This window comes from Lynx canadensis, chromosome B3, assembly GCF_007474595.2.
Source record: "Lynx canadensis isolate LIC74 chromosome B3, mLynCan4.pri.v2, whole genome shotgun sequence".
Taxonomy (NCBI): domain Eukaryota; kingdom Metazoa; phylum Chordata; class Mammalia; order Carnivora; family Felidae; genus Lynx; species Lynx canadensis.
In genome coordinates this window covers 619,009-646,250 of record NC_044308.2, presented here as the reverse complement: position 1 = coordinate 646,250, position 27,242 = coordinate 619,009, and the positions used below count along the sequence as shown (strand labels likewise).

The following is a 27,242-nucleotide window of genomic DNA, read 5'->3' as shown; positions in this document are numbered from 1 at the left end:
CAGGAGGAAGAGGCGGCAGAGCGCGCACCTCAGGTGCGTCTCCTCATCGGGCGCAGGGGTGTCCCGGAGCCCCGCCCCCGGTGCCCCGCCCCCGCCTGGAGCCCCGCCCCGCCGCCCCGCCCCGCCCCATCCCCGGTGCCCCTCCCCCCATGGAGCCCCGCCCCCCGGTGCCCCCGCCCCCGTCCCCGCCTGGAGCCCCGCCCCGCCCCATCCCGGTGCCCCCGCCCCCGCCCCGGAGCCGCCTCCGCCGCGCTCCTGGGCCCTCGGAGCCAGTCCGCGGGTCAAGCCGCTACGATGTGGGCCGTGTTGTCGCTGCTCTGCGCGGGCGCGGGGCTCCTGGGACCCCCGGCCTGCGGCGCCGCCGACCTCTACGTGAGCTCCTTAGGTACGGGGAGGGGGCGCCGCGGGAGAGGGCCCAGGCCGGGCCGGCTCGGGCGGGGGTGGGGAGCACCTGGCTGGGGGCGGTGAGGCAGGGCCTCTCCCCGGCCCCAGGACCCGGGAGGGGTGAACTGCGTTAGGGGAGGGGGCCGGGAGGAGGGGGAGGCTGAGAGGGCGTCTTGCGTGACCAGAGGAGCGGGTGGGCTGGGCGTCCAAGGCCCCACTGGCCCAGGCCTCTGCAGGGCCTGGAGCCCCGGAGAAGCCGCTGCCTCCACGTCCCGCGGGGGGACGTAGAGGATTGGCTGTGCCCCTGCGGGGATGAGCAGGGACTTTCCAGCCTTTCTGGCAACTTCCTGGGGATCTCCACAGTTGCCCTGAGAGTCCTGTAGAATGGGCTTTGCAGGAGCGACCTATTCTAGCCCTTGAAGCCTGAGGGCGCTGCTCCAAGCGCTTTGGTGGACGGTCAGGCCCCAGGGCTGCCCTTTAGGCCGGGGGCACTCTGTTCTTGCACCCCTTCTGCTGCTGCTGCGGCCCTGGGCACCTCCCCAGGCCGAGGGCTCTTCCCTGCGAGCCTGCCGCCCTCCCTGCTGCTGCCCTACTCGCCCTGCACCCAGAGGATTGCCAAGGGACAGCCTTGGGACGGGACAGAGATCACGGAGGCTGAATCTTGTTGGCTCAGAATCTTGCCTCGTTCCTCTGTACACATTTGTGCTAGAAAGCCCCCCCGGTCTTGCAAACCTGGGTGGGGGCGAGGGGGCCAGCTGCAGGTCAGCCCCAAGCTGAGGAGAACCCAGTTCCCCCGGGGGCCAGGGCTGTGCTCTGCCCCGGCTGTGTGGCTGTGTGGACGGTCGCACAGGCACCCGTACTAACTCCAGAGCCGGGCCCCGCAAGTTCTTTCTGTAAGGGCCAGATGGGAAATATTTTAGGCTTTGTGGGTCACACCGTGTGTAGCAACTACTTAACTCTGCTGGTGAGGGTAACCGTAGACGGTGTGTACGTGAGTGAGCGGGGCTGTGTTCCCATAAACCTTTATTTCTGGACTCCGAAATTTGAACTCAGATGATTCTCAGGTCTTACAAAATGTTGTATATGTTTTTCAATCCTTCGAAAGTGTAAAACAAACATTTTCCAGCTTGCCATAGTTGGCTGACCCCTGCTCTTGCTGTCCCGTGCACAGTCTCCCAGACAGGGCAGACGTGAAGATGCCCCCTCCAGAAGTCACAGTGGGTTTGAAATGGGTCTGTCCGAGGCTGGGACTCTGGGCTCACCACCAGCAGGTCCTTCCGGCCCAGCCCCAAGAGCATCTCTGGCTTTTTCTCCCACTGACCTCCAGCGAATGAGGAATAGGCCAGGCTCGTCACACCTGCTTGCTGATTTTGAAATCGCCCAGAGGCAAAGAGGCCAGTCAGTTGTCCTAAACTGCATCTGGCCTCAAACCCTGGTCCTGAGTTGAGGTCTGTCTTCTTCTGAAACCACCTGCTGCACAGGGCCCTAAAACCAGGACTGGGAAGCCTCTGAAACCTTTCACCGGATTGTACTGGAGAAACGGGCATTTCTTTCCCAGGGAAAGTGGCAACAGCTTGGTTTCTGAATAGGCGTGTGACCCACACAGGGAAGCCAGAACGCTGAGAAGCAGTGCTCTTTAACCGGGGGAATTTCAAGGTGGGGGTGAGGGGCGGGGAGGGGCGGGGAGGGACGGGGAGGGATGGCAGTCCCTGGAGGAACACAGAGAAATTCCCAGTGACTTGGGCACAGATAAGGGGTCAGCGTCCAGCCCCTTTACTTCCAAACATCCTCTTTGCTAACACTGATCTTCCGGGAGAGAGCGCCTCTCACTTGTCCTAAGTCTGGGCCTTGTGGTCATAAACACCTCAGAGGCAGCAAAGACAGATGGTAACAAATCCTTCTTCAAGGCTGTTGCTGGTTCTTCAAGGAAACAGAGATGGAAGAGAGGGCCTCACAGAGGTATCAGCTGATGGGGTTGTAGAGCATCATGTGATTAGGAACAGAGGAATTGAGAGCCTTTGCTCTAAAAATTGCCTTCCATTCCCAGAAGCAATCGGCAGTTAAGATCTGCTTACTTAGCAGGATTTCTTAGTCCTTTGATTTATTCCTAGAATTAATGCTGACCCGTTCAAAAAAATAGGAAATATTCACTCATGAATCTATAAATCCATGAGCAGGTGTTGTTAGTAAAGTCCTGTTTATCTCATGAGGGGGTGCACTTCTGATACAAGTTTGTTTTTCATGTTTAACAATTATTTTTCATAGCATATATTTGGAATACTTTTTAAATCTTTTTTAATGTTTATTTATTTTTGAGAGAGAGAGAGGGAGAGAGTGCAAGCGGGGGAGGGGCAGAGAGAGAGGGAGACACAGAATCCGAAGCGGGCTCCAGGCTCTGAGCTGTCGGCACAGGGCCCGACGCGGAGCTTGAACTCGTGGACCACGAGATCACGACCTGAGCTGAAGTCAGACACTTAACCGACTGAGCCGCCCAGGCGCCCCTGAAATAGTTTAATCAGTTGGGGTGTTAATGATGATTATTCAATCCAGAATACGTTCGTATAATGTTCAGGGATGTGTGAGTCACAGGAAGTAAAAATAACTTAAATGCATACTTTCCGTCCTCGTCGCCTGAAAGGACGGTCGGGCATCGAGTGTGAACACGTGCCCCGCTCCCTTCTGTTGCGGATGGCGACTTTCCCACCGCGGTGTTGTACACGGATTCCCTGGCTAACTCTGAGAGAACGATGTGGCCGTCTCATTTTAAAATGGCAGTATTTACAATAAGCTGGAATGCGTCCTTCGCAGCCACTGAAATGTAACGCGAAATTGCAGACAACACAAAACCCCGCGTACGGGCACCGCGGGGCAGCGTTTGTGACTCGCGTTTTACCGGAGCGTGGTCACATGGCAGGGGCAGAGCGGGGTGGCGGTGACGGAGACCACGGGACCCTGCAGAGACCGAGATATCTGTTATCTGTCCCTTGAAGAAGAAACCTGTTGGCCCTCGGGGTCCACATAAACACAGATGCACAGCCGGCACCCACATGGGGTAAAAGAGTACCGGCGGCCCCGAGGACACCCACCGGCCGTTTCCGCTCCCGCAGCCGCAGCAGCAGTGAGAGTTTGAGGGCTTTTTGGCATTCTGTGCGACACAACACCATTTTCGGTGCTTTGAATGTAGCCTAGTTTCCTGAGATGCAAATCAGTTCTAAAGTGCCCTGCCTGGCTGCGGGCCAGCATCATGGCCAGGACCCCGGGGCCTAATCTGTTTTGTTTTTTTTTTCCCTTTCTACAGAGAAAGTTCACTTTAAGGCATGGATGGTCCAGGTCAGTGCCCAGCTTCCTTCCGCCGCTCTTCCCCTCTCTGTTGCCTGTTCTCACGCCCTGCTGTGCCCGATTTGAGGCGACGGGGAGGGATTTTCCAGCCCCCCGCCCCCGGGGCCTTCCGGACAGGGAGCTGGCCAAAGCGGGAAAGATTCAGCGACGTGAGCGCGTTCACCTCCGAGGTGTGTGTTCCGTCCCAATCGCCGTGCGACGCCTGCCGGCCGCGGGACAGTTTGGGGGACACGAGTGCGGGTGCTTCCGAGAGACGGTGATGTGTGACAGGCACCTGACCCGGCAGCGGCTGTGCGTCCGCGGAGGACCTGCACGTGGCCCGTCTCTCCCGGGGCCTCCGGGACTCGGCCCCTCGCCTTCGCTCCGGCCACAGGTCCCCGGAGGCAGCGCCGCGCTTGGCCACCTCCTGACTTCCTCAGCAGACGCCTCAGCGGCGCCCGCCCACTAGCACAGCTCCCTCGAGGGTCGAGGCGGAAAGGAAAGCTCCAGCCCTCCTCTTAGGAAACGAACCGTCTCCTTCTGGCGAGCCGCCGCTCGTCTCCGTGACTTACGCCTGATGTGTTTTGTTTTAGCACCAAAAGAGATACAGCTCGGAGGAGTACCAGCGCAGGCTGCAGACCTTTGTCGGCAACTGGAGGAGGATAAGCGCCCACAACGCTGGGAACCACACCTTTAAAAGTACCGCGGGGCCGCCTTCCCGCCAGGCTCCCGGGGCCGCGTCTCAGGGCCGGACACACGCGCGCTAGGGGCGCCCGAGGGTGGAAGGCGCGCCGGGAGTTAGGGTGCGGCCACGTCCCGATTCCGGGACCCCAGATTCCGGCTCTGCTGGGCTCCGAGAGTCTCTGTGATGCAGGACGGTACCGGGCACCCCCCCACCCCGCGGGTCGTGAGGTCTATAGGAGACCGTGTAGGAGCCCTGCCCTCTCTTGCCCGCTCCTGCCCGCCGAGGGTCCGTCCCGATGCTGAGCCCTGCCCTTGGAGTGCTGGCCAGCAGCCCCCCCTTCGGTGCTCTGCACTCAGGAGCAGCCTCTAGGGACGTCCGCCTTCCCTCCGGGGTGGCGTCACGAGAAGTCACTAGAAGCACGTGCACACGGTATATCCAGGGCCTCAGAAACCACGGCAGGGCCAGCTGACCGTAGTGTGGGCAGCAGGCGTAATACGGGAAAGCCGTGCGTGGCTCTCGTTTCTGCCCACACTGGCCGTGCTGTCCTGGGGGAGCTCGTCGACGCCTCTGATGCTTCACTGGGCTGTGGGGGAGATGGGAGTGCTCCCCGCCCCGTGCGGCGGTGACGGCCGGTGGAAGGCTCTTCACCTAGACGGCCATCGGGCTCTCCGGCCGGGTGTCAGGCGCTGGGTGCCCAGGCCCCCCCCCCCCACACTAACCGCACCCACATCCCTGCCACGCAGCCCACGCGCGCACAGCTGAGACACTCCCCGGGCGGTTCGGAGGCACAGGCACGCCTGACCTTGGCGTGTTAGGTCACGTCACGTTCAGAACACGTGAGGGCACCGGCTGCTGCAGACTTGGGACGCAGGTTAACGTGGGTCTCTTTGTTTTTTCTGTTTCTTAGAGGCTTAGGAGCTCCTCTTTCTTTGGGTTTTTTGTTTTTCCTTCTCTTTTTCAGTGGGACTGAACCAGTTTTCGGACATGAGCTTTGCCGAAATAAAACACAAGTATCTTTGGTCGGAGCCTCAGGTAGGTGTTGTGTGTTGTCACCAGATGGGACTCCTTCCGCTCAGACCTTTGCCCTCCTTTCCCAGCAGAGCCCGCCCCACCCCCTCACCGGGGTTCTTGGGGAGTCAGAGAGGCCGCTCGGAGCAGTTCCTCCGTCCACACCTGTGGCCTCAGCCTTGTGGACCCCAGACTTAGGGTTGCCCCAGAAAATACAGATGCGCAGTTAAAACTCAGTTTCATGCAAACAGCACGTAACTTTTTGGTGTAAATATGGCGTAAACGTGCACAGGGCGTACTTAGGCTGAATAACAGACTTATTCACCGTTCACGTCAGGTTCAAATTTAACTGCAGGAACTGCATTTTTATTTGCCGAACCTGGTTCTCCGGCCGGGGCTCTGAAAGGCACGTGTCTGTTAGCGTTTGGACCCAGTCGCTGGGGGCGGGATGTTTCTTTCTCCTCTGTCAGTGATTCTGTTTTAACTGCACGCTTTTCCCCTGAAAACATTGTGTTTGGCTGTTGCAGAACTGCTCAGCCACCAGAGGTAACTACCTGCGGGGCACTGGTCCCTACCCACCGTTTGTGGACTGGCGCACAAAGGGGAAGTATGTCTCGCCAGTGAAAAATCAGGTATGCGCGGCACCCCCCCCTTCCCCTCCAAATCGCCACATTCGCAGACAGTATTCCCAGAAGAACCCAGAGCATGGCAGGTGTCCCCAGATCTGTGTCTGTCCCCCATCCCCCCGCCTCTGGGAAGCTGTGAGGTGATGCTGGGGGCTGCTCTGGAGGGAGACAAAGTCCCTCCTTGTTAGACTGAAGCTCGGCTGTGCCCCCCACGCCCAGGGTTCCCCATGCGTCCCAGGTCTCCTACAAAGTCCCTCTGAACATCGTATTCTCTGCACCCTTCGGAGATGGGACCCCAGGACCCCGTTCCTGCCGCCCCATGTTGTTTCTTCCCACCCTCCATCCGCCCAGCGAGGCCCGGCCAGCCTCTCCCGCTGGGTGGCTGCAGGCGGTCAGCTCGCGGCGTGGAGCCCGCCCACCAGGCACACTCTGGCCGGCCGCCCCCTGCAGTGGCCTGGCCTCCTGCCCTCACAAAGCTGTGAGGCAGCCGGCCGTGTTCCGGGGAGTCTGCCCCTGCCCCCTGCTGTCCCCTCTGCCCACGATGTCCCTCCCCCAGAAGTCACAGTGCAGCGGCCTTCGGTGGCCTTCTCCAGAACGACACCATCCCCTCACCTCCAGAGAGTATGAGGGGAAGTCCCCACCCCCCGAGGAACACTGGCCTTCCGTTGAGACTCTCGCTGAGAAACATTTTCTCCTTGTCCGTGATAAGGTCTTCTTGACCGGACGGGGTCCTCCCCGAACGGAGGGAGGAAGAGGCCAGCAGGAAGGCCCTCTGCGGGACGGCAGGGCCGGAGGACTGACCCCTGGGCGGTGAGGGGTGATGAGAGGGGCGCTCAGGGGCCGACCAGTCAGGGAGGAAGAGGCATGAGGCCTGAGCCACAGGACCCTGTCTGCGCCTCTCACAGCCCCGCGAGGCAGGCGCGCCGGCCCCGTTTTACAGTTGACGGGATGGAGGTGACCCCCGGCTGGCACAGCGGTGACACACAGGCAGCCAAGCTGTGGCGCCTGACCCGCATGGCGCCCCGAGGCGGGCCGTGACTGTGGCAGGTGGGCGAGGTGGGGTGGGACCATCTGGGCCCCGACGGAGGTCAGGGCCGACACAGGGTTTGGGGAGTTGTTAGTTTGCTCGTGAGGACAGTGGGTGGAGTGAGGTTGGAGGTGGAGAGGTGACAGAGAAGGTTCTGGAAACAAGACTTGGGCGAGTCCTGCTGAGAAACCATGGGGAGTGGAGGAGGAGCATAAGATTCAGAAGGAGGAGGAGATCCAGAGACGGGGGCTCCGGCCCTCGCGGGGCCGTGGGGCCTGGTCAGCGAGGGGCCGGGGCTAGGAGGCACCCGTGGCTGGCAGCCGGTCCTGCTCCTCTGCAGGCCTCGGGCACCCCACCTGTAACAGGAGGGACCCCGCAAGGGCCCGAGGGCACGGGAGCCTGCCGCCTGGGGTCCCTGTGACTGACCCCCGCCCCGGCCTCTCTAGGGCGGCTGTGGCAGTTGCTGGACCTTCTCCACCACGGGGGCCCTGGAGTCCGCCATCGCCATCAAAACCGGGAAACTGCTGTCTTTGGTAAGCAGCCCGCCCCTGGGGCCACCCACGGAGGTCGTGGCTTGGCCCCAGGGCCTGGCAGGAGGGCCGGGTGGGCCTTCAGGCTCCTTCGGGGCTCGGTGGCGATGCTGCCCCAGCTGGCACCGGGCCCCCAGCCTTGTGGACGTTCGGCCTGGGAGTCTCCACGGACATTTTGCCGGAAAGGAATGAGGTTTCCCCAGGACACGGCCAAGGGCCCGTTCCGGGCGGTGCCCAGGTGGCGCTGGTCTTGGCGGCCCGAGGGGACTTCAGAAGGCAGCGCCTGCGGGGTGGGGCACGTCTGGGAGCCATGCTCTTCCGACTGCCACGGCTGTCAACAGGAGGGAAGAGCGGGGCCTGTGTGTGCGACTGCTGACCCCGTGACCCCAGGGCAAGCGGGGCGAGGGGCAGGGCCCGGAGGGCGGAGCGGGGTCTCCAGTGAGGCCTGCCACCGTGGGCACACGAGCCTCGCCGTGCACACCTACGGGCAGCACCCGGCGGCCACCCGCCCTCGCCCGCCGGCCCTGGCGTGCCCCCGCACACCTGCTGTCCCCACCCCGGGTGCTTGTAACCGGCCTCGACACAGTGCCGATGAGGCCACAGGGGTGTGCGCCAGCCCTCGCTCACCGCGCTCGCTCCCCGCGCTCGCCCCTTCCTGCAGGCGGAACAGCAGCTGGTCGACTGTGCCCAGAACTTCAACAATCGTGGCTGCCAAGGGTGCGTCCCTGCCCGGGGGCCCAGAGCCCCCCTCGTTTCCCACGACCGCTTCTGTTGGGTCAGCGGTGGGAGGAGAGTCGTCCCGGCTTCACGGAGGGGACGGTCACATGCCCAAGGTCCCTTAGCCGGAATTCGGCAGAGCTGGGATCCGAGCCCAGGCCTGTCTGGTTCCACCACCCGCCCTCTTTCCATGGCTGTGGCTGAGGGGTCCCTGGGAGGTTGCTCAGCGTCTTTGAGCCCCAAGAAATAACGGTATGGGCCACACGGGGTTCACGGGAGGAGCCGGGCGGTCCTGTTGGCAAAGCGCCTTGCGCTTGGGGGCCCAGCGGGCACGGCGGCGGCCAGAGCAGGCCGTGGGCGGGTCCCTTCTGCCGTCCGGTGGGACTGCTTGCTCTTCCTGGCAGAAGGGCCTGGGCCCGGGGTCCCTGAGACCCCCAAGGGCTCTCTGTGCCCCTGACACATGTTTGACCGTCCTCGGACTCCGGGTGTCTGTCCCGGGGCCAGGGAGCTGGGGCGGGCCTGCCAGCCCCTCCCGCGCCCAGAGAGCTCCCCTGCGCCTGGGCCCTGCCCCGGTCGAGGTCCAGCGCCTGCCGGGGCCGCCGGGGGCGGGGCCGGCTCAGGTAGACCCCTCCGCTCGTGCTTCTCACAGGGGCCTCCCCAGCCAGGCGTTCGAGTACATCCGGTACAACAAAGGCATCATGGGCGAAGACACCTACCCCTACAAGGGCCAGGTAACCCTGGGTGGCACGGCCTCGCGGCCTGGGCTGCACGCCGCCGACCCCTCAGCCTCGGGGAGCGCCTCGTCCTCCCCTCCAGGCTGCAGCACTGCCCTCCCGCCGCTCCGGGTCCCCCCCCACCCGGCGCCAGCCTCGGCTGCTCCCCCCGTCTGCCGTGGGTGCCAGAGCACGCCCTCCAGCACCCGCACCCTCTTTGCCCAAGGCCTGCTGAACACGCCACGGGTCACCGGGCCACGTCCTCCCCGTCCACAGCCCTGTCCTTCCCCCAGACCTGTGGCTCCGCCTGCCACCGGTGTCCCCTCACCGGTGAGCGGCACCAGCCCCCTGAAAACCTGCCGGCCACCGGTGGGCTGTCTGGGGACCGTCCCCACCCTAGACCCTCACTCGAGTCCGCCTTCCAGCCGTCGGAGGTCACACAGCTGCTCCTTCGGCCCACCCGCTGAGTCGTCCCTCCCTTCCCCGGCCGGGCAGGCTCGCGCTCACCTCCGTCCCGCCGAGTGCCCGTGAGCCCACCTCTGCCGAAGCCAGTGCCGGCCCGTCCCGCCCCTGTGAGCTCCTTGAGAACAAGGATGCCTCTGACTCCCTTTTAAGTGACCCCATCACCCGGCCCCGGCGCACGGGGCGTTGGCTCCGCAGACGTCATCAGCCGGCTTGGGGGAGGCCTGAAGTCCCAGCCTGGGGCCGAGCCTCCCTCACCCGTGTTCCACACCGTTTGCCTGAACAGGACGGGGACTGCAAATTCCAGCCCAGCAAGGCCATTGCCTTCGTGAAGGACGTAGCCAACATCACAATCGTGAGTAGCGGATCCTTCCCTCCGACGGGGACTGTGTTCTCACGAGGGGGCCGGGGCACAGCGCGCAGCCTCCTCTCCTAGCACTTTGACTAGAAGGTCTTATCGTTGTGCCCAGTCACCGCGGCGGCAGAGGGTGGGAGGGAGGCGGGAGGGGCAGAGCGTGGGACTGGCATCAGGCGCGGGGGCTCTGACCTGGGTCTGTGCAGGGCTCCAGCCTTGTCTCCGTGTCCTCCTCCGTAAGTTGCAGGCAGCGACTCCCATCCCGCAACACGGGGTGTGCGTGCGTGAGTGCCATCAGCGTGTGCGCGAGAGACTGAATGCAGATTCACCGAGTATGAATGTGCATCGGTCAGGATAGACCAGGTTATGCTGCCGTAACAAACAACCCCACAACGTGAAGTGCCCGCGGCTGGCTTCACGCCAGGACGCAGGCAGAGGGAGAGGTGGTTGATTTTGCTGGCTTTGTGAGGGCAGGGGCCCCGTGGGCAGGGGAGGGGGAGTCATGGAGGGACTGTAGGGGGACCGCAGTGACAGAACGAGCCGGCCCGCCTGCACCCATGGCCCCCACCCTGAGGGTTTCCTTTTTTTTTTTTTTTTTTAATTTTTTTTTCAACGTTTTTTATTTATATTTGGGACAGAGAGAGACAGAGCATGAACGGGGGAGGGGCAGAGAGAGAGGGAGACACAGAATCGGAAACAGGCTCCAGGCTCTGAGCCATCAGCCCAGAGCCTGACGCGGGACTCGAACTCCCGGACCGCGAGATCGTGACCTGGCTGAAGTCGGACGCTTAACCGACGAGGGTTTCCTTATTAGGAAGAGAGATCGCCGGCAGACCGGCCCAGCGGAGGGAAGGAGGGTCACAGGGGAGCCGAGGTTTCAGGGGAGCAGCCCGTAAGCCAAATAAAAAAGGGCAGGAACCGGGCCATTCAGGCAAAACCCCCACCGTCTGCTGGGTGGAGGGTGCAGCCTCCGCCCCTTAGTGGCTTTTTGGCCCGACGCAGTCCTCTCTTCCTTCCTCGTGCACCCACCCAGCCCCCAGCCTCCGTCCCTACCCTGGGACGAAGGAGCACGTTTTGAACGGGGTCAGAGGTGACAGAGGCCGTGTGTCCACAGAATGACGAGGAGGCGATGGTGGAGGCGGTGGCCCTGTACAACCCCGTGAGCTTTGCCTTCGAGGTCACCGACGACTTCATGATGTACAGAAAGGGCGTCTACTCCAGGTGAGCGGGCCCGCGGCCACAGGGCCGGGGCCGGGCGGGCGTCCCCGACTCCTGGCCAGGCCGTTGCTTGAGGGCGCCGCGGGCTTGGCGTTTCCCGCGGCCCACTCGGGCCCCGCGGCTCCGGGCGTGGAGTCTGGCGTGGCGAGGAGTGGGGAGAAGGACAGACTGGGCCGCTCGGCGACAGTGCTTCCTCTGTGTCGGTGGAAGAATTGCCCGTGGCCGAAAACACCCGCGTTCAGGGTGGGAAGCTGCGAGAGAGGGAGGAGAAAGCGGCCGCTCTCGGGACCCCGCGCCGGGAGTCTCCCGACACCGCTCTTCAGAAAACCGAGCGTTTCTGGGACGGGGCTCACCTCACCCTTGCCTCTGGCCGCCCGCCTGTCCCACGTCATGAGCAGGCCCACGGGACCCACGGCCGTCCGGCCAGCTCAAGCGGGTGGCCCGTGGGGACCTCAGGTCCGACACGTCTCCTCCCCACCCTCATAACGCTGCCCAGAAATGTGCTCTGACCCACGTGTCCTTGTGCCCCACCGGCGGGCCGCCCTCCGCTCAGAGCCAGAGTCCGCCTTGTGGAGCGCTCTCCAGCCACGCCAGCCTCTGCCTCCTCAGTGTACCCGTCCATGGTCCAGGGTCGGCTGGGCTGGGGGACCCCAGTGATCTGGCCCTTCTTTCTCTGAGCTCGTCTGCCGCGTGGTCCCCATTCGGCCCTCGCGCCCCACCCCAGCCACACTGAGGGTTTGTGGTTTCAGGCCTGCCTTTCTCGGGCTCCTCAGCCCCGGGTCGCCATCCGGCAGGGGCCTCCTGCCGAGCGAAGCTTCCCTGGGACGGGAGCAGAGCTGCGGGCCCTGCAGGTGCACCGCCACCTGCCCCGGCCTGTCCCAGAGCAGGAACCCAGTCAGGCGTCAGCCCGGTGACGAGTCAGCACCGCCTCTTGTCCTCTTGAGTTTCTTAGGATTTCCTTGTGGAAACTGGTTCCCCGTTGTCCACGGAAAACCTGTGCGTTTGCCCCAGGTACAGGTAGTCTTAAAAATAAACTCAGTGGCAACAAAGCAACGCCCCAGATACTGTTGCGTGCACGGGTGTGGAGGTGCGCAGGTGCGCAGGTGCGCGGGTATGGGAGGGGCGCAGGTAAGGCAAGTGCACAGGTGCAGTAGAAACGGCAGGTGCAGCTGGAGGGTGGTCCCTCCTTGCTGTGAATCAGGCGTCAGAGAGCGTCCGGGCTTGTAGCCGGGCCAGCGCCCCTCGTGCGCTCCTTTGTGTGAACGGAACCGAGAGGACTGGAGGGACTACGTGTCTCGCGCCGTGAGCAGAGTTAGTTCTCCTCCCGTGGCTCCGGTGCCCGCGTTGAGAAACACTGCTTTGGAGCCTCCGAGGACCGCCGCGGGACGGGGGCTGAGCCGTCGGATGCTTTCGTCCTTCCTGTGTGTTCAAACCTTTTTTACTTTCGTTCTCCAGCACTTCGTGTCATAAAACTCCAGATAAAGTAAACCACGCGGTACTGGCTGTTGGGTATGGAGAAAAAGATGGGATTCCCTACTGGATCGTGAAAAACTCTTGGGGTCCCCAGTGGGGGATGAAAGGGTAAGCAGCTGGGAAGGGCATGATCGCTCGGGTCTGGGGGCCCTGGAGGGGTCGCCGCCCCGTCAAGTGTGTGGCTTCTGAGCAGGGGCCAGTTGGCCGAGACCCCGTGCAGGCCCCCGGGGAGGGGCCCGAGACTGTGAGCCACGCACCCCGGAGACGTCCCTGGCAGCCCCCGCCTGCCCTGAGCCCCAGATCTTAACAGTCGTGTGTCAGGAACGGGAACATTGTCTCAGGGGGATCTGTGGCCGGAACCAGAACCAGCATAGAGCCCTGCTGGGAGGGAACCGGGCTGGGAGGGCAGGTTACCAAGGCAACGAGCTTATCCCTGACCGTTAACAGCCAGGGGCTGGCACCAGGTGCCCTGGGTACATGCCCTGAGGGGACTCTGTCCTGCGTCCTAGGGCAGGGTGGGGCGGGGACAGAGACCATACATAACTATGTGAGGGCCTAGGCCAGGGCTGAGGAGGAGCCCCGGAAAATTCTGGGGAAGGTGGGGTGTGGACACAATATGTCAGCCGAAGAGAGACAAGGAAAAGGTCTTCGCAAAGTCAGGTCAGGTTTTGTGACCATAAAGTAAGCCCAGCGCTCCTGTTTTATGAGTAAATTCAGACGCCCTCACCCCCGGAGCCAGATCTTGGTGAGCGGTCAAACCTTCCAGAAAGGTCTGTGGGGAGGAAGCTCCAGCCAGGCCCCCGCCCACCCTGTCTGCCCAGGTACTTCCTCATCGAGCGCGGAAAGAACATGTGTGGGCTGGCGGCCTGTGCCTCCTACCCTATCCCGCTGGTGTGAGCCTGGACAGACGGACAGACGGACTGACGGAGGGAGTCCTGCCCTGGGCGAGGTGGCAGGGACACCACCTGGGGCCTCGCCCCCGGGCCCTGCCTGCAGGCCTGAGGAGGAGGAGTCCCACCCGTGTCCTCTGACGCAAAGGTGGCCGCCAGCCCTGTGCCTGTAACGAACTCCAACCCACGGGGCTGCGAACATTCTTTATCTCCCACAGGGCCGCTTCTCACGTGTGGAGAGCGCCCGTGACGGTCTTCCCTGCGGTCTTTGTTCAATAAACACTTGGCGAAGCCTCCCCGTGCGGGCTTGTGCTGTGTGCTGGGGCCACACAGGGCGTGGCCCCGGTCTGTCCTCCAGGCACACGTCCCCCCAGAGGGAGGCCCTGAGGGGCTGCCTGGCCGGGAGGACGGTGAGGGCACTGGTGTCACCGTCACAGGCTGGCTTTGAGACAGGTTGTCCCCGGCGGGGAGGTGCGAAAACGTGCCGGGCTTGGCAGAGTCGGCACTTGGATCCCCGCTGTTGGCCCGGAAGCCTGCCTGTCTCTCTCAGTGGCTTCTCTCTTTCAGTGGCCTCCCTCCCCAGCCACTGGCCTCCCCCCAGGACTGTCCCACCCCCCCACCCCCAGCCCTGCCCCTCAACCTGCCTGACGCTCCTGCCAGCCCCACACCACCCCTTCCCCTCCTGCCAGCCCCACACCACCCCTTCCCCGTTGAGAGCTCCTGGTCTCCGTTCAGAAGGTGGCCACGGACTCGCTGTTGTGGCCCTTGGCCTCAGGGAGCCGGGTCCACGGGAGGAGCCGGGGCTCCGCTCTCTGTCCTGCAGTTTATGGTTTCCTTACCGTGAAGCCTTTCGCGTCATTTGGGCCTCCTGGAGAGCTAAAGGCTTGAGGATATTTGGGGGGAAGTGGGAGGGGGGTTGACAACAAGGCTTATTTAGAAGATACCAGTATGGGGGCACCTGGGTGGCTCAGTGGGTTAAGCATCCGACGTCGGCTCAGGTCATGAGGTCAGGGTTTGTGAGTTCGAGCTCCGCGTCCGGCTCCGTGCTGACGGCTCAGAGCCTGGAGCCCGCTTCGGATTCCGTGTCTCCCTCTCTCCCTCTCAAAAATAAAGATTAAAAAAAGTAACAGAAGTTATAGATACAAGAAAATGACAAAATTATTAGCAGCAAAAGTAGGGCTTGGGTAAACTGAGCAGTAACCACCTTCTCCATCAACATAAATGAGCGAACTCTTGCGCAAAATAAAAACACGGATTTGGTACGTTTCCAACTAAACTTTCAATAAAGCTGCTTGACACTTTTCTATTCACCTGAAGGGAAACAAGGCCGAGATGTGCTAAGATTTTATGAATGAGTGAAGGGAATGCACACTGGAAGGTGCACCAGCCAAGAACAAACAGATGTACCACCCAGAGTCTCCAGAAGGAGAATTCGGTCCGTGAGTAGCATATGGACACGTTAATTTTTACTACTCGATAAAAGGTGCTAGACTGGACACCTAGTTGGAAAAACAATTTAACCTAAATCTTCACCCAGAACATAGTCTTTTTTAATAAGCCTTTTTTTAAACGTTTATTTTTGAAACAGAGCACAGGCAGGGGAGGGGCAGAGAGAGGGGGAGAGAATCCCACACAGGCTCCACACGGTCAGCGCAGAGCCCGATGCGGGGCTCAAACTCACAAACCGTGAGATCACGACCTGAGCTGAAATCAAGAGTCGGACGCTTAACCCACTGAGCCCGCCAGGCGCCCCTGCGTGGTACACTTTGAAAGTGGGAATTTTACGGTATGTGAATTGTACCTAAAAAAAAAAAAAAAAAAAAAAAAGTCCAGGGTGAGCCCCTTGCGGGTTCGTGCAGGACGCCACCGGGCTCTGTGCCCAGGAGACGGGGCCCCGCAGGCGGAGGCCGTTGGAGCTGAGCTCTGAGGGACGAGTGGGCCTCGCTAAAGGACAGTTAAGGGAGAGGCGTGTTGGAAGGCGCAGGGGGCGCCGCGACGTCCGCAGACGAAGCTGAGGCAGGGGGCCCGTGGTCCAGCGGGTGGTCGCGGGAGAGGAACCAGGGTGATGCGCCCACTCTGCCCACCGGGCGCCGTGGGAAGGGCCGCACCCGCCAGCCCAGGAACGTCCCCTTCAGGCCAAGCGCCACCTGCACGAGCGCTCGGGCTCCTGGGCGAGGACACCCCTCCTCCAGAGTGGGGGGGGGGGGCGGGGTGCCCCTTCTCTGGGTCCAGCCGCCTCCGGAGAGCAGCGTCCACGCACGCAAGCCACCCTTCTGGGGACAGGCATGAAGCCCTTCGGCAGCCCCCAAACCTGAAAACGTCAAGCCTCTCCCCTACTCAGATGCGGTGTGCGTGGGCAGGAAAGGGCAGGCTCCTGTTCTGTGAAGTGTCACAGACGTGCGTGTGCACAGAAGTACAAGCAGCTTCCCGCCTGCGACACCGAAGAACTCGGGCCGGGCTTGCCCTGCCCCGCCCGGCACTCGGGCTCCTCCCGAGACCGGGGATGTTTAGTGCTGAAGTTGCGGCATTCCCCGGAGAACGGGCGGGCGGGTCTGGCTTGCCGAGCGTGTGATCGGGGAGACCCCGTCTGAGTCCCCGTGCTTTGCGAGTGCCCCGAATTCCAGCCCGGCCTCTGTTTACCTGACGCCTCGGGCGGGAAGGGACGCCTACAGCTGTGTGCCGCGCCGGACGGAGCTGCGTCACACTCGTGGCCCGACGCTCACAGCCGCCCCACGAGGGCGGCAGGTGAGGGAGGCCGAGCTCCCAAGGCCTACTGGGGCAGCAGAGTGTAACTGCCCCCACGAGTTTCGGCTGGAGGCTGCGTCTGTCGCAGGGACTGATGGAGCAGCTCAGGGGGCCAGGGGCCCCTGGGGAACGGCCACCGAGGGGGACCGGCAGGGAGGGAGTCCACTACCGCGGGCGAGTCCTGGTGGAGCCCCTGGCCCCGCACGTCCGGCGGGAGGACGAGTGACCCTGCCCCTATAGCCCCCGCGGGGCCCTGAGGGCCGCGCCAAGGGTGGGGGGCTCCCTTCCGGGGACGGGCAGCTTAGCTCGACGCCCCGGCACGCTCTGCTGCCACTGTCACCGGCCAGGCTGCCCCTCCCAACGAAGGGCACCCCGTGAGCTGGACGCGGTTATGACCCCATTTTCAGAGGAGGAAACTGAGGAGCCGCCTGGTTGAGCAACACGCCCCAAATGACAGAGTCGGGAGGCGACACGGCGCGGCTGTCACGCCAGCTCTCAGTGCCCCCCTCCCCCGCCTCCGCAGACCATCCTCGGGAATCTCCCAACCTTGGGAAGGAATCCGGAGCGATGGAAGGTGCCCTCGGGGCCGGACGGTCAGTCGGTCGCGGGCACCACCGACCCGGCTCCTCCCCTTGTCTGCGGTTCTGGACCCGCGTGTCCTTCCCCTGCTGGGTCCCTGGCTGCCACCGGGGCGTGGCTGGGGGGGAACGTTAGCGGGTGCCTATTTTGCCCAGTCCCTGGCGTGTTTTGAAGAAGTGGAGAACTTACGGCGGGTCTGGGGACAAAGAACAGACAGATGGTGGACAGTCGGGGAAAGGCCCTGGGGCAGCCTCCCACGCTTTCTGCGCTCGGGCTGCGGGTAGACGAGACGCCGTGTGTGGGCCTCGGAGGGCCTCGCCAGGTGACGGGCCAGAGGACGGAGGCAGGGATGGCCATTGCGGTGGCCCGGGTGGCCCTGAGGCAGGCTCACAGGGGAAGGCAGGGGCCCCCCCAGGGGAAGGGAAGAGGTGCTGGCAGCTGACCCAAGTTCAAAGTCTAAGGGCTCCCGGGACAGTCCCCACACCAGGAAAGACTGACTGATGAGGGCTGAACACATGGCAGCCGAGAAGGAGCCATTCAGGCAAGTTGGGGTGCAGGCGTCCCCAGAGTGGGCCCGGCCCCGTGCTCCGAGGGGACCTGTGGTCGCCACAACCCGTCAGCGCACACGCTGACTTTGGGGCCCTGCAGTCCTGCAGGAATTCTTGGATGGCCCGGAGGCTGGTCTCGGGAAAACACCCCTCCCTCGTGGGAGTAGAGGCGGGAGCGACCACTGGGACAGCAGGCCCCACGCTGGCGACACGGGCCAGCCTCCCCCAGGGGCTTCCCTCCTTCCCTCGCACCCTCGGAGGCTTGTCCCCCGGCGCCCACGCCCGCCCGCTCAGGGCTGCCTTGCAAAGCTGATCCGCTCTCCTGAAACCATCCGCCCCACGTCTCACATCTTCTTTCTCATTTTCAATTCCCTTTTCCTTCTTAAGATTTTATTTTTTGTCACCTCACAACCCGAGGTCGAGAGTTGCACGCTCCGCCGACCGAGCCTCCGGGTGCCTGGGTTCCTGTTTTTCTCACTCTGCGAGCATCCTCAGGGTCACGATGCAGATGGGCCACAGAGCCACACGCACAAGGGCCGCTTGACTCTGGTTTCGTTTCCGCAGCCGCCCCACCCCCACCGTCCCGGAGGCGCCGGGACCCAGGGGCGCGGGTCCCTGCCCTGCACACAACCGGGCGCGCCCGCGCCACAGCACCCGTCCGTGCTCACGCGCACGCGCTGGCTGTGCTCCGGCTCCGGGCTCTCCCCTGCCCGGCCCCAGTGGGACTCCAGCGGCGGCGTCCTCAGGAAAGTTCTGGAAGGACCTGCGCCACCACTGGCAGTAACCGGAGCGGGTGCGAGGAAGAGGAGCTAACAGACTTGCGGGCTCGCTCTCTCCGTGGCTGCCGCTCTCTACCCGCCCGCCCCCTGCGCGCAGAGCCCCTGGACTCCCACATGGGTCACAGGACACAGGACCTGCCCCCGAAGGCCCTGCCGGTCCGAGTGGGCACCGGGAACACGCAGGCGTCTGGGGGATGCCTCCTGCCGCACATGGCGGGGGGGGGGGGGGGGGGGGGGGCAGAGGGGCAGACACCTCCTTCTGGCTAAGTGCAACTGCCCGCCTGCTCCCGGCCGGCTCGGCGGGAGGGGAGGATGGAACCTTCCAGAGCTGTTGTCTCATCACACATGTCGACAGCCTGTGACGACCGTCCCTGTGTGACACTCCTCCTGCAGCCCTCGCTCCTCCGACGGGGAGACTGAGGCTCATAGGGGTGAAGCCGCGGCCGGGGAAGGGCCGAGCCCGGCTCTCCAGGCCTCGTGGCCCAGGGCGTGCCCCTACACCCCTTCCTGAGACCGCGGTCGGCCAGGGGAGCCACACGGGAGCCACAGCGGACCTCACGGAGCACCGCCGGCCAGTCCCCCTGGGCCTCTGAGGCCCCTTCCAGCAGAGGGCGCCACGACCTCGGCTGACAAGGGTCTGGACCCGTTACCCCGCACCGATGCCCCTGTCCCCACACCCACAACTCCGGACCGGCACACACCCCTCCCCTCCCTCTTCCCCAAGCTGACACGTGCCACTGCTGGACCCCCCACGCCCCTCCCCATGCTCCCCTTCAACCACCACCCCTCCTCCAGGCCCACTGCTCACCCTGCAGGCAGAGGAAACTGCTCAGGGTACGAGTCCGATCACGCGCCCTCCCTGCCTCCGCCCACCTAAGTCGCCCGGTCCTCCCCAGCTCCTGGAATGAACAGAACACAAGGTCCTGCACTCCCCTCCCAGCCAGGCCCCTCGGTCCTCTCCGCACCTGCCGGGTTCTGAGACCCCAGATGCCCGCACTCCCTCCTGCTCTGGAGCCTGTGCTGTGCGTGCTCAGACACCGCTGCGCTTTAGACTAGGGTGGGGATGTCCTCCGGGCAGCCTGTCTCTCCCACCTGCCTCCGGTTTCCGTCGGAGGGGCCACACCTGCGTTTGTGTCCACAACCCCTGCCTAACGCCTGGCACGCAGAGGCCTGCCACAGACGTTCTGAAATCAACACCCAGTAAGCGAGCTCATTTCTCAGCCTGGGCCCAGGAGCCCGGCCTACACCGACTCCCTGTTGACAGGCCTGAGGGCTTCTTTGCTGTCACTGGGCCCCCCTTTCGCCGAGCCCACGGTTCAGATCCGGACAGAAAGGTCACTGCCGTGGGTCAGCCTCAAGGCACGAACGGTCCCACGCCTGCTCAGAGACGGCACCAAGGGGAGCCACGCACCTGCCGGGCTCCAGCCTCCCACAGCACAGGCGCTCACGCGTCACACGCTCTGGATAAAGTTCCCCGGATCGGCAGGACCCAGGGCTGCGGGAATGGGGCGCAGACACCGGGCACGTGGTGTGAGAGGCCCCTTGGCTCCCACGGCAGAGACCCAGGCCCGGGCAGGCCGCGAGCACGCGGTGCTTAACGCAGGGACAGGAGGGAGACCCAGGTCTCTGAGTCCACCGGCCACACACTGGCAAAAGGGCGGCAGGGAAGGCCAGCCCAGGTCTCAGTATCCAGCACGGACAGACTGGTGTCCCCTCGATGACGGGAGGGACCCAGGTCGGTCACCAGGTGCCCAGACGACACCCGGGAATGCGGTCTCGGCAGGGGGCAGGCGCCACGACCAGCGGTGGCAAGTAGCCAGGTGCCCAGGGCACCCGTCCTCGCACACCACGCCGGCACAGAGCGGCGGGAGTCTTTTGTGAACCTGTCCTCCGCTCACAACCTGTAATTCGGGCAGGAGCGTGTGCAAGGGACAGCTCGGCTGGGAAGGCTCGAGGGCAGCGAGGACCTTCGCTGGGACGGTGGCCGGGACGGCACGGGGGAGCCTCGTCTGTCAGGGAAGCCCCCTGCCACCTCCACAGACGCAAACACCTTCGCTCCGGGCCTATTCAGAGGCGCGTCTACATAACTCACCTCCACGTTGTGGAAAGAGCTGCTTAACATCGGGAAAACTTGCGTAAACTCAGCGAAACAATGCTTTCCAAACGACCGGTGCCCACTGATAAAAAAACTATGCAGGAGCACAGTATCCGTTCAAAGACGAAAGGATTTAAAATCAAAAACAAGAGGGGCGCCTGGGTGGCTCAGTCGGTTGAGCATCCGACTTCGGCTCAGGTCACGATCTTGCGGTCCGTGAGTTCGAGCCCCGCGTTGGGCTCTGTGCTGACAGCTGAGAGCCTGGAGCCTGCTTCTGATTCTGTGTCTCCCTCTCTCTCTGCCCCTCCCCTGCTCATGCTCTGTCTCTCTCTGTCAAAAATAAATAAAAATTAAAAAAAAATTAATAAAATAAAATCAAAAACAAGAAACAAAGACTAAAGGGTTTTAATGTAGTAAAAGTAAAAAAAAAAATCTTATATAGTTTCACATTCCACTTTGAAATTAACCTTTAGAAAAGTACCACTGCTTCTTTTCACAGACCTAGAATAAATAATCATAAAGTGTGTACGGAACCACAAAAGACCTCAAAATAGCCAAAGCAGTCCCAAGAAAGAACGAGACGAGAGGTGTCACCAGCCCGGACTCCAAGGTGGACCAAGCTGGAGCGGTCAAGACAGTATGGTTCCGGCACAAAAAGACACGTAGATCAGCAGAACCGAACAGGGCTCCGGCCCAGAAATAAACCCACATTCAGAGTCAATTACTCGATGACACAGCAGGAAGGAACATCCATTAGGGAACAGACAGTCTCTTCAAGAAATGGTGCTGGGAAAACTGGACAGCCACATGCAAAAAACAAGCAAAACAAGATCACTTTCTTACACAAAAATAGATTCAAGACGGACTGAAGACCTACACGGGAGTCCTGAAACCACGAAAATCCTAAGAGAACACTGGCGGTCGTCTCCTGGACGTCGGCCTTAGCGACATATTTGTAAGTACGTCTCCTCAGGCAAGAGAATAAAAGCAAAAGTAAATTACTGGGACTGCATCAAAGTAAACGGCTTTTGCACAGGGAGGGGAGCCATCAATAAAACGAAAAGGCAACCTACAAGTAGAAGGTATTTACAAATGACTTACCAGAGGTTAACATCCAGAATCTATTCAGAACCCGTACAACTCAACACCAAAAACGCGATACGTTTAAAAACCGGGCAGAAGAGCCGAATATACATTTCTCCAAAGACATCCAGATGCCGACAGACACGTGAGAAGGCGCTCGACGTCGCTCGTCATCAGGGAAGCGCAAATCAGAACCACGAGATACCACCTCACACCTGTCAGAACGGCTAAAACCAACACCACAAGAAGTAAGCGTTGGCGAGGCTGTGGAGAAAGGGGAACGTTCACGCGCTGTTGGTGGAACGCAGGCTGGCCAGCCACCCTGGAGAAGAGGGTGGAGGGTCCTCAAAAAGTGAAAAAGGAGGGGTGCCTAGGTGGCTCTGCCGGTTGAGCATCTGACTCTCGGTCTCAGCTCAGGTTATGATCTCAGTTGGTGGGTTCAAGTCCCGCATCGGGCTCGGGCACTAAAAGCGTGGAGCCTGCTTGGGATTCTTTCCCTCCCTTTCTCTCTGCCCCTCCTTCACTCGCGCGCTCTCCCTCAAAACAAACAAATAAACTTTAAAAAATAATTAAAAATAGAAACATCCTTGGGGCGCCTGGGTGGCGCAGTCGGTTGGGCGTCCGACTTCAGCCAGGTCACGATCTCGCGGTCCGGGAGTTCGAGCCCCGCGTCGGGCTCTGGGCTGATGGCTCGGAGCCTGGAGCCTGTTTCCGATTCTGTGTCTCCCTCTCTCTCTGCCCCTCCCCCGTTCATGCTCTGTCTCTCTCTGTCCCAAAAATAAATAAACGTTGAAAAAAAAAAAATAGGAACATCCTATCATCCAGTAATCCCACTACTGTGTATTTACCCAAATAAAATGAAGACACTAATTAGAAAAGATATACGCACCCTTGTGTTTATTGCAGCATTATTAACAACAGCCAAGGTATGGAGAGAGAGTGTCCGTCGACAGAAGAATGGACCAAGAACATGTGCTATATATATATATATATATATATATATATATATATATTTCATTCTTTTCGATGGTTGAGTAATATTCTACTCCTTATGTGTATATATACCATCGAAAAGAATGAAATCTCATCATTTGTGACACGGATGGACCCGGAGGGAATCAGGCCAAGTGAAATCAGACAGAGAGAGACAAATACTATAATTTCACGTATGGGAATCTAAAGAACAAAATAAGTGAGCAAACAGATTCTTAAATACAGAGGAGCAACGGGCGGTTGCCAGAGATAGGGGGTGTGCTGGAGACAAAGCAGGTGGAGGGGAGTAAGGGGCACAAACTTCCAGTTACACGGTAAGTGTAAGGGGAGGAAAGCACTGCTGGGCCCCGCCAGACTGCTGTGGCCGACGCCTGAACAGGACACTGCATGTTAGCTATACTTCAGTAATAAAATAGGAAAGAAATTCAAATGGCCGATTACAAACAAAAACAACCACCTGTCGAGCTTGGTATCGTCTCAGAAAATATCCACAATTCTCTGAAACAACTATTAAAACACTCCCTTTGCTGTGTGAAATTGGATTTTCTTCATGGACCTCAAGCAGAACAAGGCACACAGACCGAATGCAGGACGTCTGAGAACGGGCTGTCTATTATTTGCAAAACTGTAAAACAGTGCCATTTTTCTCACATTTCTTTTGGAGAATAATTAATTAGAAATACGGTAACAATGTTTTCTCATGAGTAATTTTTGAAGTTCTCAACTTAATTTCTAAGATGGTAGATAGCAGTACATATACTCCACATAAACAAGCCTTCTGGAACCCTCCACGAGAACAAGAGGGGCACCCGTGTTTCTGGGTTGCTCTCTAACCGCGTGAGCACAGGACCTTCAGATGCGGTCCAGGGTTCCAAACACACAGGCCCGCGGCCAGCGCCTCCTGCACCAGGCGCCTCGGTGGGCAGTGCAAGGTGCAAGTAAGGTGTGAGTTGGCCTCCCCCTTGACCGTGACGTTCCAACACGGCCCGCACCACCGCACCCCCAAACACATCGCCGAAGTGGCCGGCCCCTGAATTTCCATGGGGTGATCTCCCCTCTGGCTCAAGTGACCCCAGCCGAGCCCAGCAAGGCACGAGGAGACATCACTCCCGTCACAACCTACGGTGGGAAACCCACAACCTACCTCCTTCTCGAGTGCCACCCGGCGTGTCAGCTTCGTCCCTTGGGACAGCAGAGTCAGGTCTGTTCCTTTAACCACTGCCACGATCTTTTAAGAAGTGTTTAGCCATTTGCAATTATTAATATATTAAGGTCTGAAAATACCTTACTATTTATTCTCCCTTACATTTAAAAAATTAACCCATTTTCTGTCTGCATTCCACTGTGTGCCTCGTTCCTTGACAACAGGAAAACTTGTAGGCCCTGGTCGCCACGGGATGGGATTTCACGTGTGGACAGGATGGCGTGGTGGTGGCGACGCCCCCGTTGTCATCTCCTTCACTGGCCTTCGCTGCTCCACACCAAGTCCCACTTCCCGTACTAAACAAGGGAATTTTGTCTCCTGTTTGGGTTGCTGGTAAATTTTGATGTATTTTTCTGGTTTTGTCTGAAATTTTTGTTTCTTTTATTTTTGGGGGTGGGGGAGGGACAGGCAAAGAGGAGACAGGATCTGAGGCCGACTTCCAATTCGCTTGGCATCATCACCTGTGTCCAGTCTGAGACCCCCCCCCCCACCCCCCCCCATTAAGCCCCTGCTTCAGCTATTGCAAGCCTCAGTTCTTGAACTCTCATCTAGTTATTTTAGGTCCTCTGCTGGACTCAACCGAAACCCCCCTCTGAAGATCGCAACTCCTCTCTCTCTGAAGATATAGTTCAAGTGTCTTGGTGACTCCCACGTCTGCAGGAGTCTTGTGAATCGGCCTCAGGGTGCTTGTTCTTTGTGAAAAGGAAACTGAATCCAAGAGCTCATACCCTGAGTTTTCTCAATTTTTTTTTTTTTTAATATTTATCTTTGGGAGCACACACGTGGGGGAGGGGCAGAGAGAGGGGGACAGAGAATCCGAAGCAGGCTCTGTGCTGACAGGCCAACAGCAGTGAGACCAATGCGGGGCTCGAACTCACGAACCGTGAGATCATGACCCGTACCGAAGTCGGATGCTCAACCGACTGAGCCACCCCAGGCGCCCCACGATGCTTTTTTTTATTCTTCATTCTCTCAGGTAATGATGCATTGCACGTGTTATTTACAAGAAACAGTTATGTCTCCTCCCAGAACCTTAAGGTATAACCTCGCGGGGCCCTGATTCTTGGCAGGCCCAGACTACAAGTCACATTCCTCGGCCCAAGACTGTCAAGCCCACCCCACCCCCCGCCCCGGACAAGCACCTGCAGGACAAGAGCAGGCCTTCACTCGGGCTTCCAAGCACCCGCCGGACCGTCCCCCTCAGGGGCCTGGCCCCTCGAGTCCCCCCCACCCCCCACCCCGCCTGCTGGGCCCAGGCCCTCAAGCAGAGGTGGTTTCCAAGAACCCCCAGCGGGAGACCGCCTCCGTCACCAACCGTGTCGCTTTCTACTGGGCTCTTTAAACGTCTACCTTGTTCCTTTTCTCGTGTTCACAACTGTTTCTCTAACTATTACTAAAGGTATTTCCTACGTGGTTTCTCTGTGCTAACTACACTGGGGGCAAACTCTGGGGACACTCAGCTTTGTGTCTCTCCTTTTTGTGCTCACCTATGATTTTTAGGGTTTTATTTCACCTTGCGTTTCTAGGGATCTGCGGCGAGAGCAATTTCAGATCGCCGTCTACTGCGCTGCAACACCCGCTGATCTGCCGTGATACTCTTCTCCACTCGCTCTTTTATTCAGCTGCCGAACGTCACAGCAAGGTCAGAAGAACTTTCGAAGTGGCTGAAACAGAGCACGGCAAGGGAAGGGGTTGTCTCCAGAGCTTGGCCCTTAACCCAACCTGACCGCACGTCGGAAACTCAATCACTACCGAACAGGAGAACATTAGTGCTAAGGAAGGAAGCGGCAGGAGAAGGGACCCGTGCAGGGGCAGAGACTGGTGGCGGGTTAAGGCCAGGACACCATGGAAAACACGCTCTGTAACCGACGGCAAAGAGGCCCGTGGGAAAGGCACACAGTGTGTGGGGAGCATGTGGTAACCGATGCCATCGGCCAACAGAGGCATGCCTGGTGGGGGAGTGGGAGGTGGCCTGGGGGTGGGGGGTGGCCTGGGGGTGGGGGGGTGTTGGGCAAGTTCCTTCCCCTGCGGAACCTTCACTTCCTGTTTGTAACAGACACTAAAAACGGGAGCAGCTATTATGAACGAATGCCCAGGAGACACGGCAGGACGGGGCTGCACAAAAATCATGCTCCGTAAAGGCAAAGACGGGGTGGGGGATGGTGGGTGGTGAGAAGGAGCAAAGTTTCTCCATTCTGAGGAAACAATGTCAAAACCTGGGCAATCCCACCACGAGAAGACAGATACAAGTCAAAGCGCGAACCCGTGAACAAGGTGCCGCCAACACTGCTGCACTGGGCGCCGGGGACGCGGTCACAGCCAGACGATGCAGCCCAGGGGCTGGCACTCGACTGGAGCCCATCGCTCCACGGGCGCGGTCTTACACACACACACGTCCATCAGGTCCGAAGACCGTGCCAATGCAGGACCAAAACGTGCCGTTTCACCAACGACTTGGAAACTGCTGCCTTTAAGAAGTGATGCGCTACTTATAAAGGGTCCCGAACACCGAAGTCACGGCAGGAACGAGGGAGAGGAAGTGAAAGCGACAAGGCCTCTCCTGTCCTTCCAGTGGGTTCAGTTCCTAGTTCAAGGAACACACTTAAGACTAAGGGATTCTAGACTGCCTCGCGAGGGAAGCTGGTCCAGAAGTCTCCACGGCGGGGGCGCACAGACATTTGGAAACAAAGACCTAGGTTTAAAAAATTAGAACAAAATGTTTTTAAAAAGTTTGTATAAACACGTATGGTGGATGTTAACTAGACCTAACTGTGGTGATCACTTCACAATGTATACAAATACAAAATCACTGTGTTGTACATGTAAAACTAACAGGTCAATTGTACCTCAACTAAAAAAAAAGATTTTACCATTAACACTTTCATTTTTCGGTAAGCATCAATTAATAGCTATCAGTTCAGGATCATCTTGACTAGATTTTATTCGAGCTCCTCTGACCACTGCACATCATGTTCTGGAACCACCTTAAGAATTACTAGCATATGGGGACACCTGGGTGACTCAGTCAGTTGAGCCTGACTTTTGGTCTCAGCTCAGGTCATGATCTCAGGGTGGTGAGTTCAAGCCCCACCTTGGGCTCCTGTGCTGAGCATGAGTGAAGCCTACTTTAAAAAAAAACAAAAAACAAAAAAACAACTAGTAAATGAAAACCTACTCAAAATGCTTAATAGAGTTAATGTCCAGGCAAGATTACTGCCTCTAGTATCACCAGGTAGACCTATCAATGCTCTGCTCTTTTTTAAGTTTATTTTGGGAGAAAGAGCACAAGCAGGGGAGGGGCCGGGGAGAAAGGATCCCAGCACGGAGCCCGGAGCCTGAAGCAGGACTCAAACTCACAAACGGGGAGATCATGATCCACGCTGGACCCAGAGGTACCCAGGCACCCTTTGCTACTCCGTTCTTCCGCTCTTTACATGGGTGGGGAGAAGTTAATGTCTGATAAGGAAAATCCTGGATTTTAGGCCCTGTGAATGTCAGTGAACATCTTAAGATAATGAGAAAGCAAGAGGTCACAGTGGTAAAACTTCCCTTACTGCTCAAAATTAACAACAGTCAACGAAAAGCAGAGAAACGGTCCTGTGGCTCTCTAACTCCTTAGCGAGAACTCGAGAGCAAATTGCCAAAGCGTCCGTGGATTAGAGGGAGATGCTGCAGCCAACCACCTCCTTCCATAAAAGGCCAAACAAGAAAATCAAACACCTCCCTGCTCCCTGAAGTACCACTGCCTAGACGTGAAAAGGGATTCACAGTACAGAGGTCTCAAAATGTACCCACACAAGCACATTGCTC

At 59.7% G+C, this 27,242-nt stretch overlaps 1 protein-coding gene across 2 annotated transcripts; it reads left to right on the top strand.

Annotated features, from left to right (window-relative positions):
- Positions 1–257: 257 nt before the first annotated feature.
- On the top strand, positions 258–14,982 carry CTSH (cathepsin H). Of its 2 annotated transcripts, none has more exons than XM_030317211.1 (12): positions 258–385; positions 3,683–3,714; positions 4,296–4,401; positions 5,349–5,419; positions 5,923–6,027; positions 7,495–7,581; positions 8,240–8,295; positions 8,945–9,026; positions 9,757–9,825; positions 10,940–11,046; positions 12,499–12,624; positions 14,724–14,982. In XM_030317211.1, exons 1-12 carry the CDS (start codon positions 295–297, stop codon positions 14,755–14,757), a joined length of 966 nt encoding a protein of 321 aa, XP_030173071.1. In that variant the 5' UTR covers positions 258–294; the 3' UTR covers positions 14,758–14,982. The 2 variants fall into 2 exon arrangements, with proteins under 2 accessions (XP_030173071.1, XP_030173070.1); XM_030317210.1 differs by lacking the exon at positions 14,724–14,982 and adding an exon at positions 13,338–13,708 and having other exon boundaries at positions 262–385.
- The last annotated feature ends 12,260 nt before the right edge of the window (positions 14,983–27,242 follow it).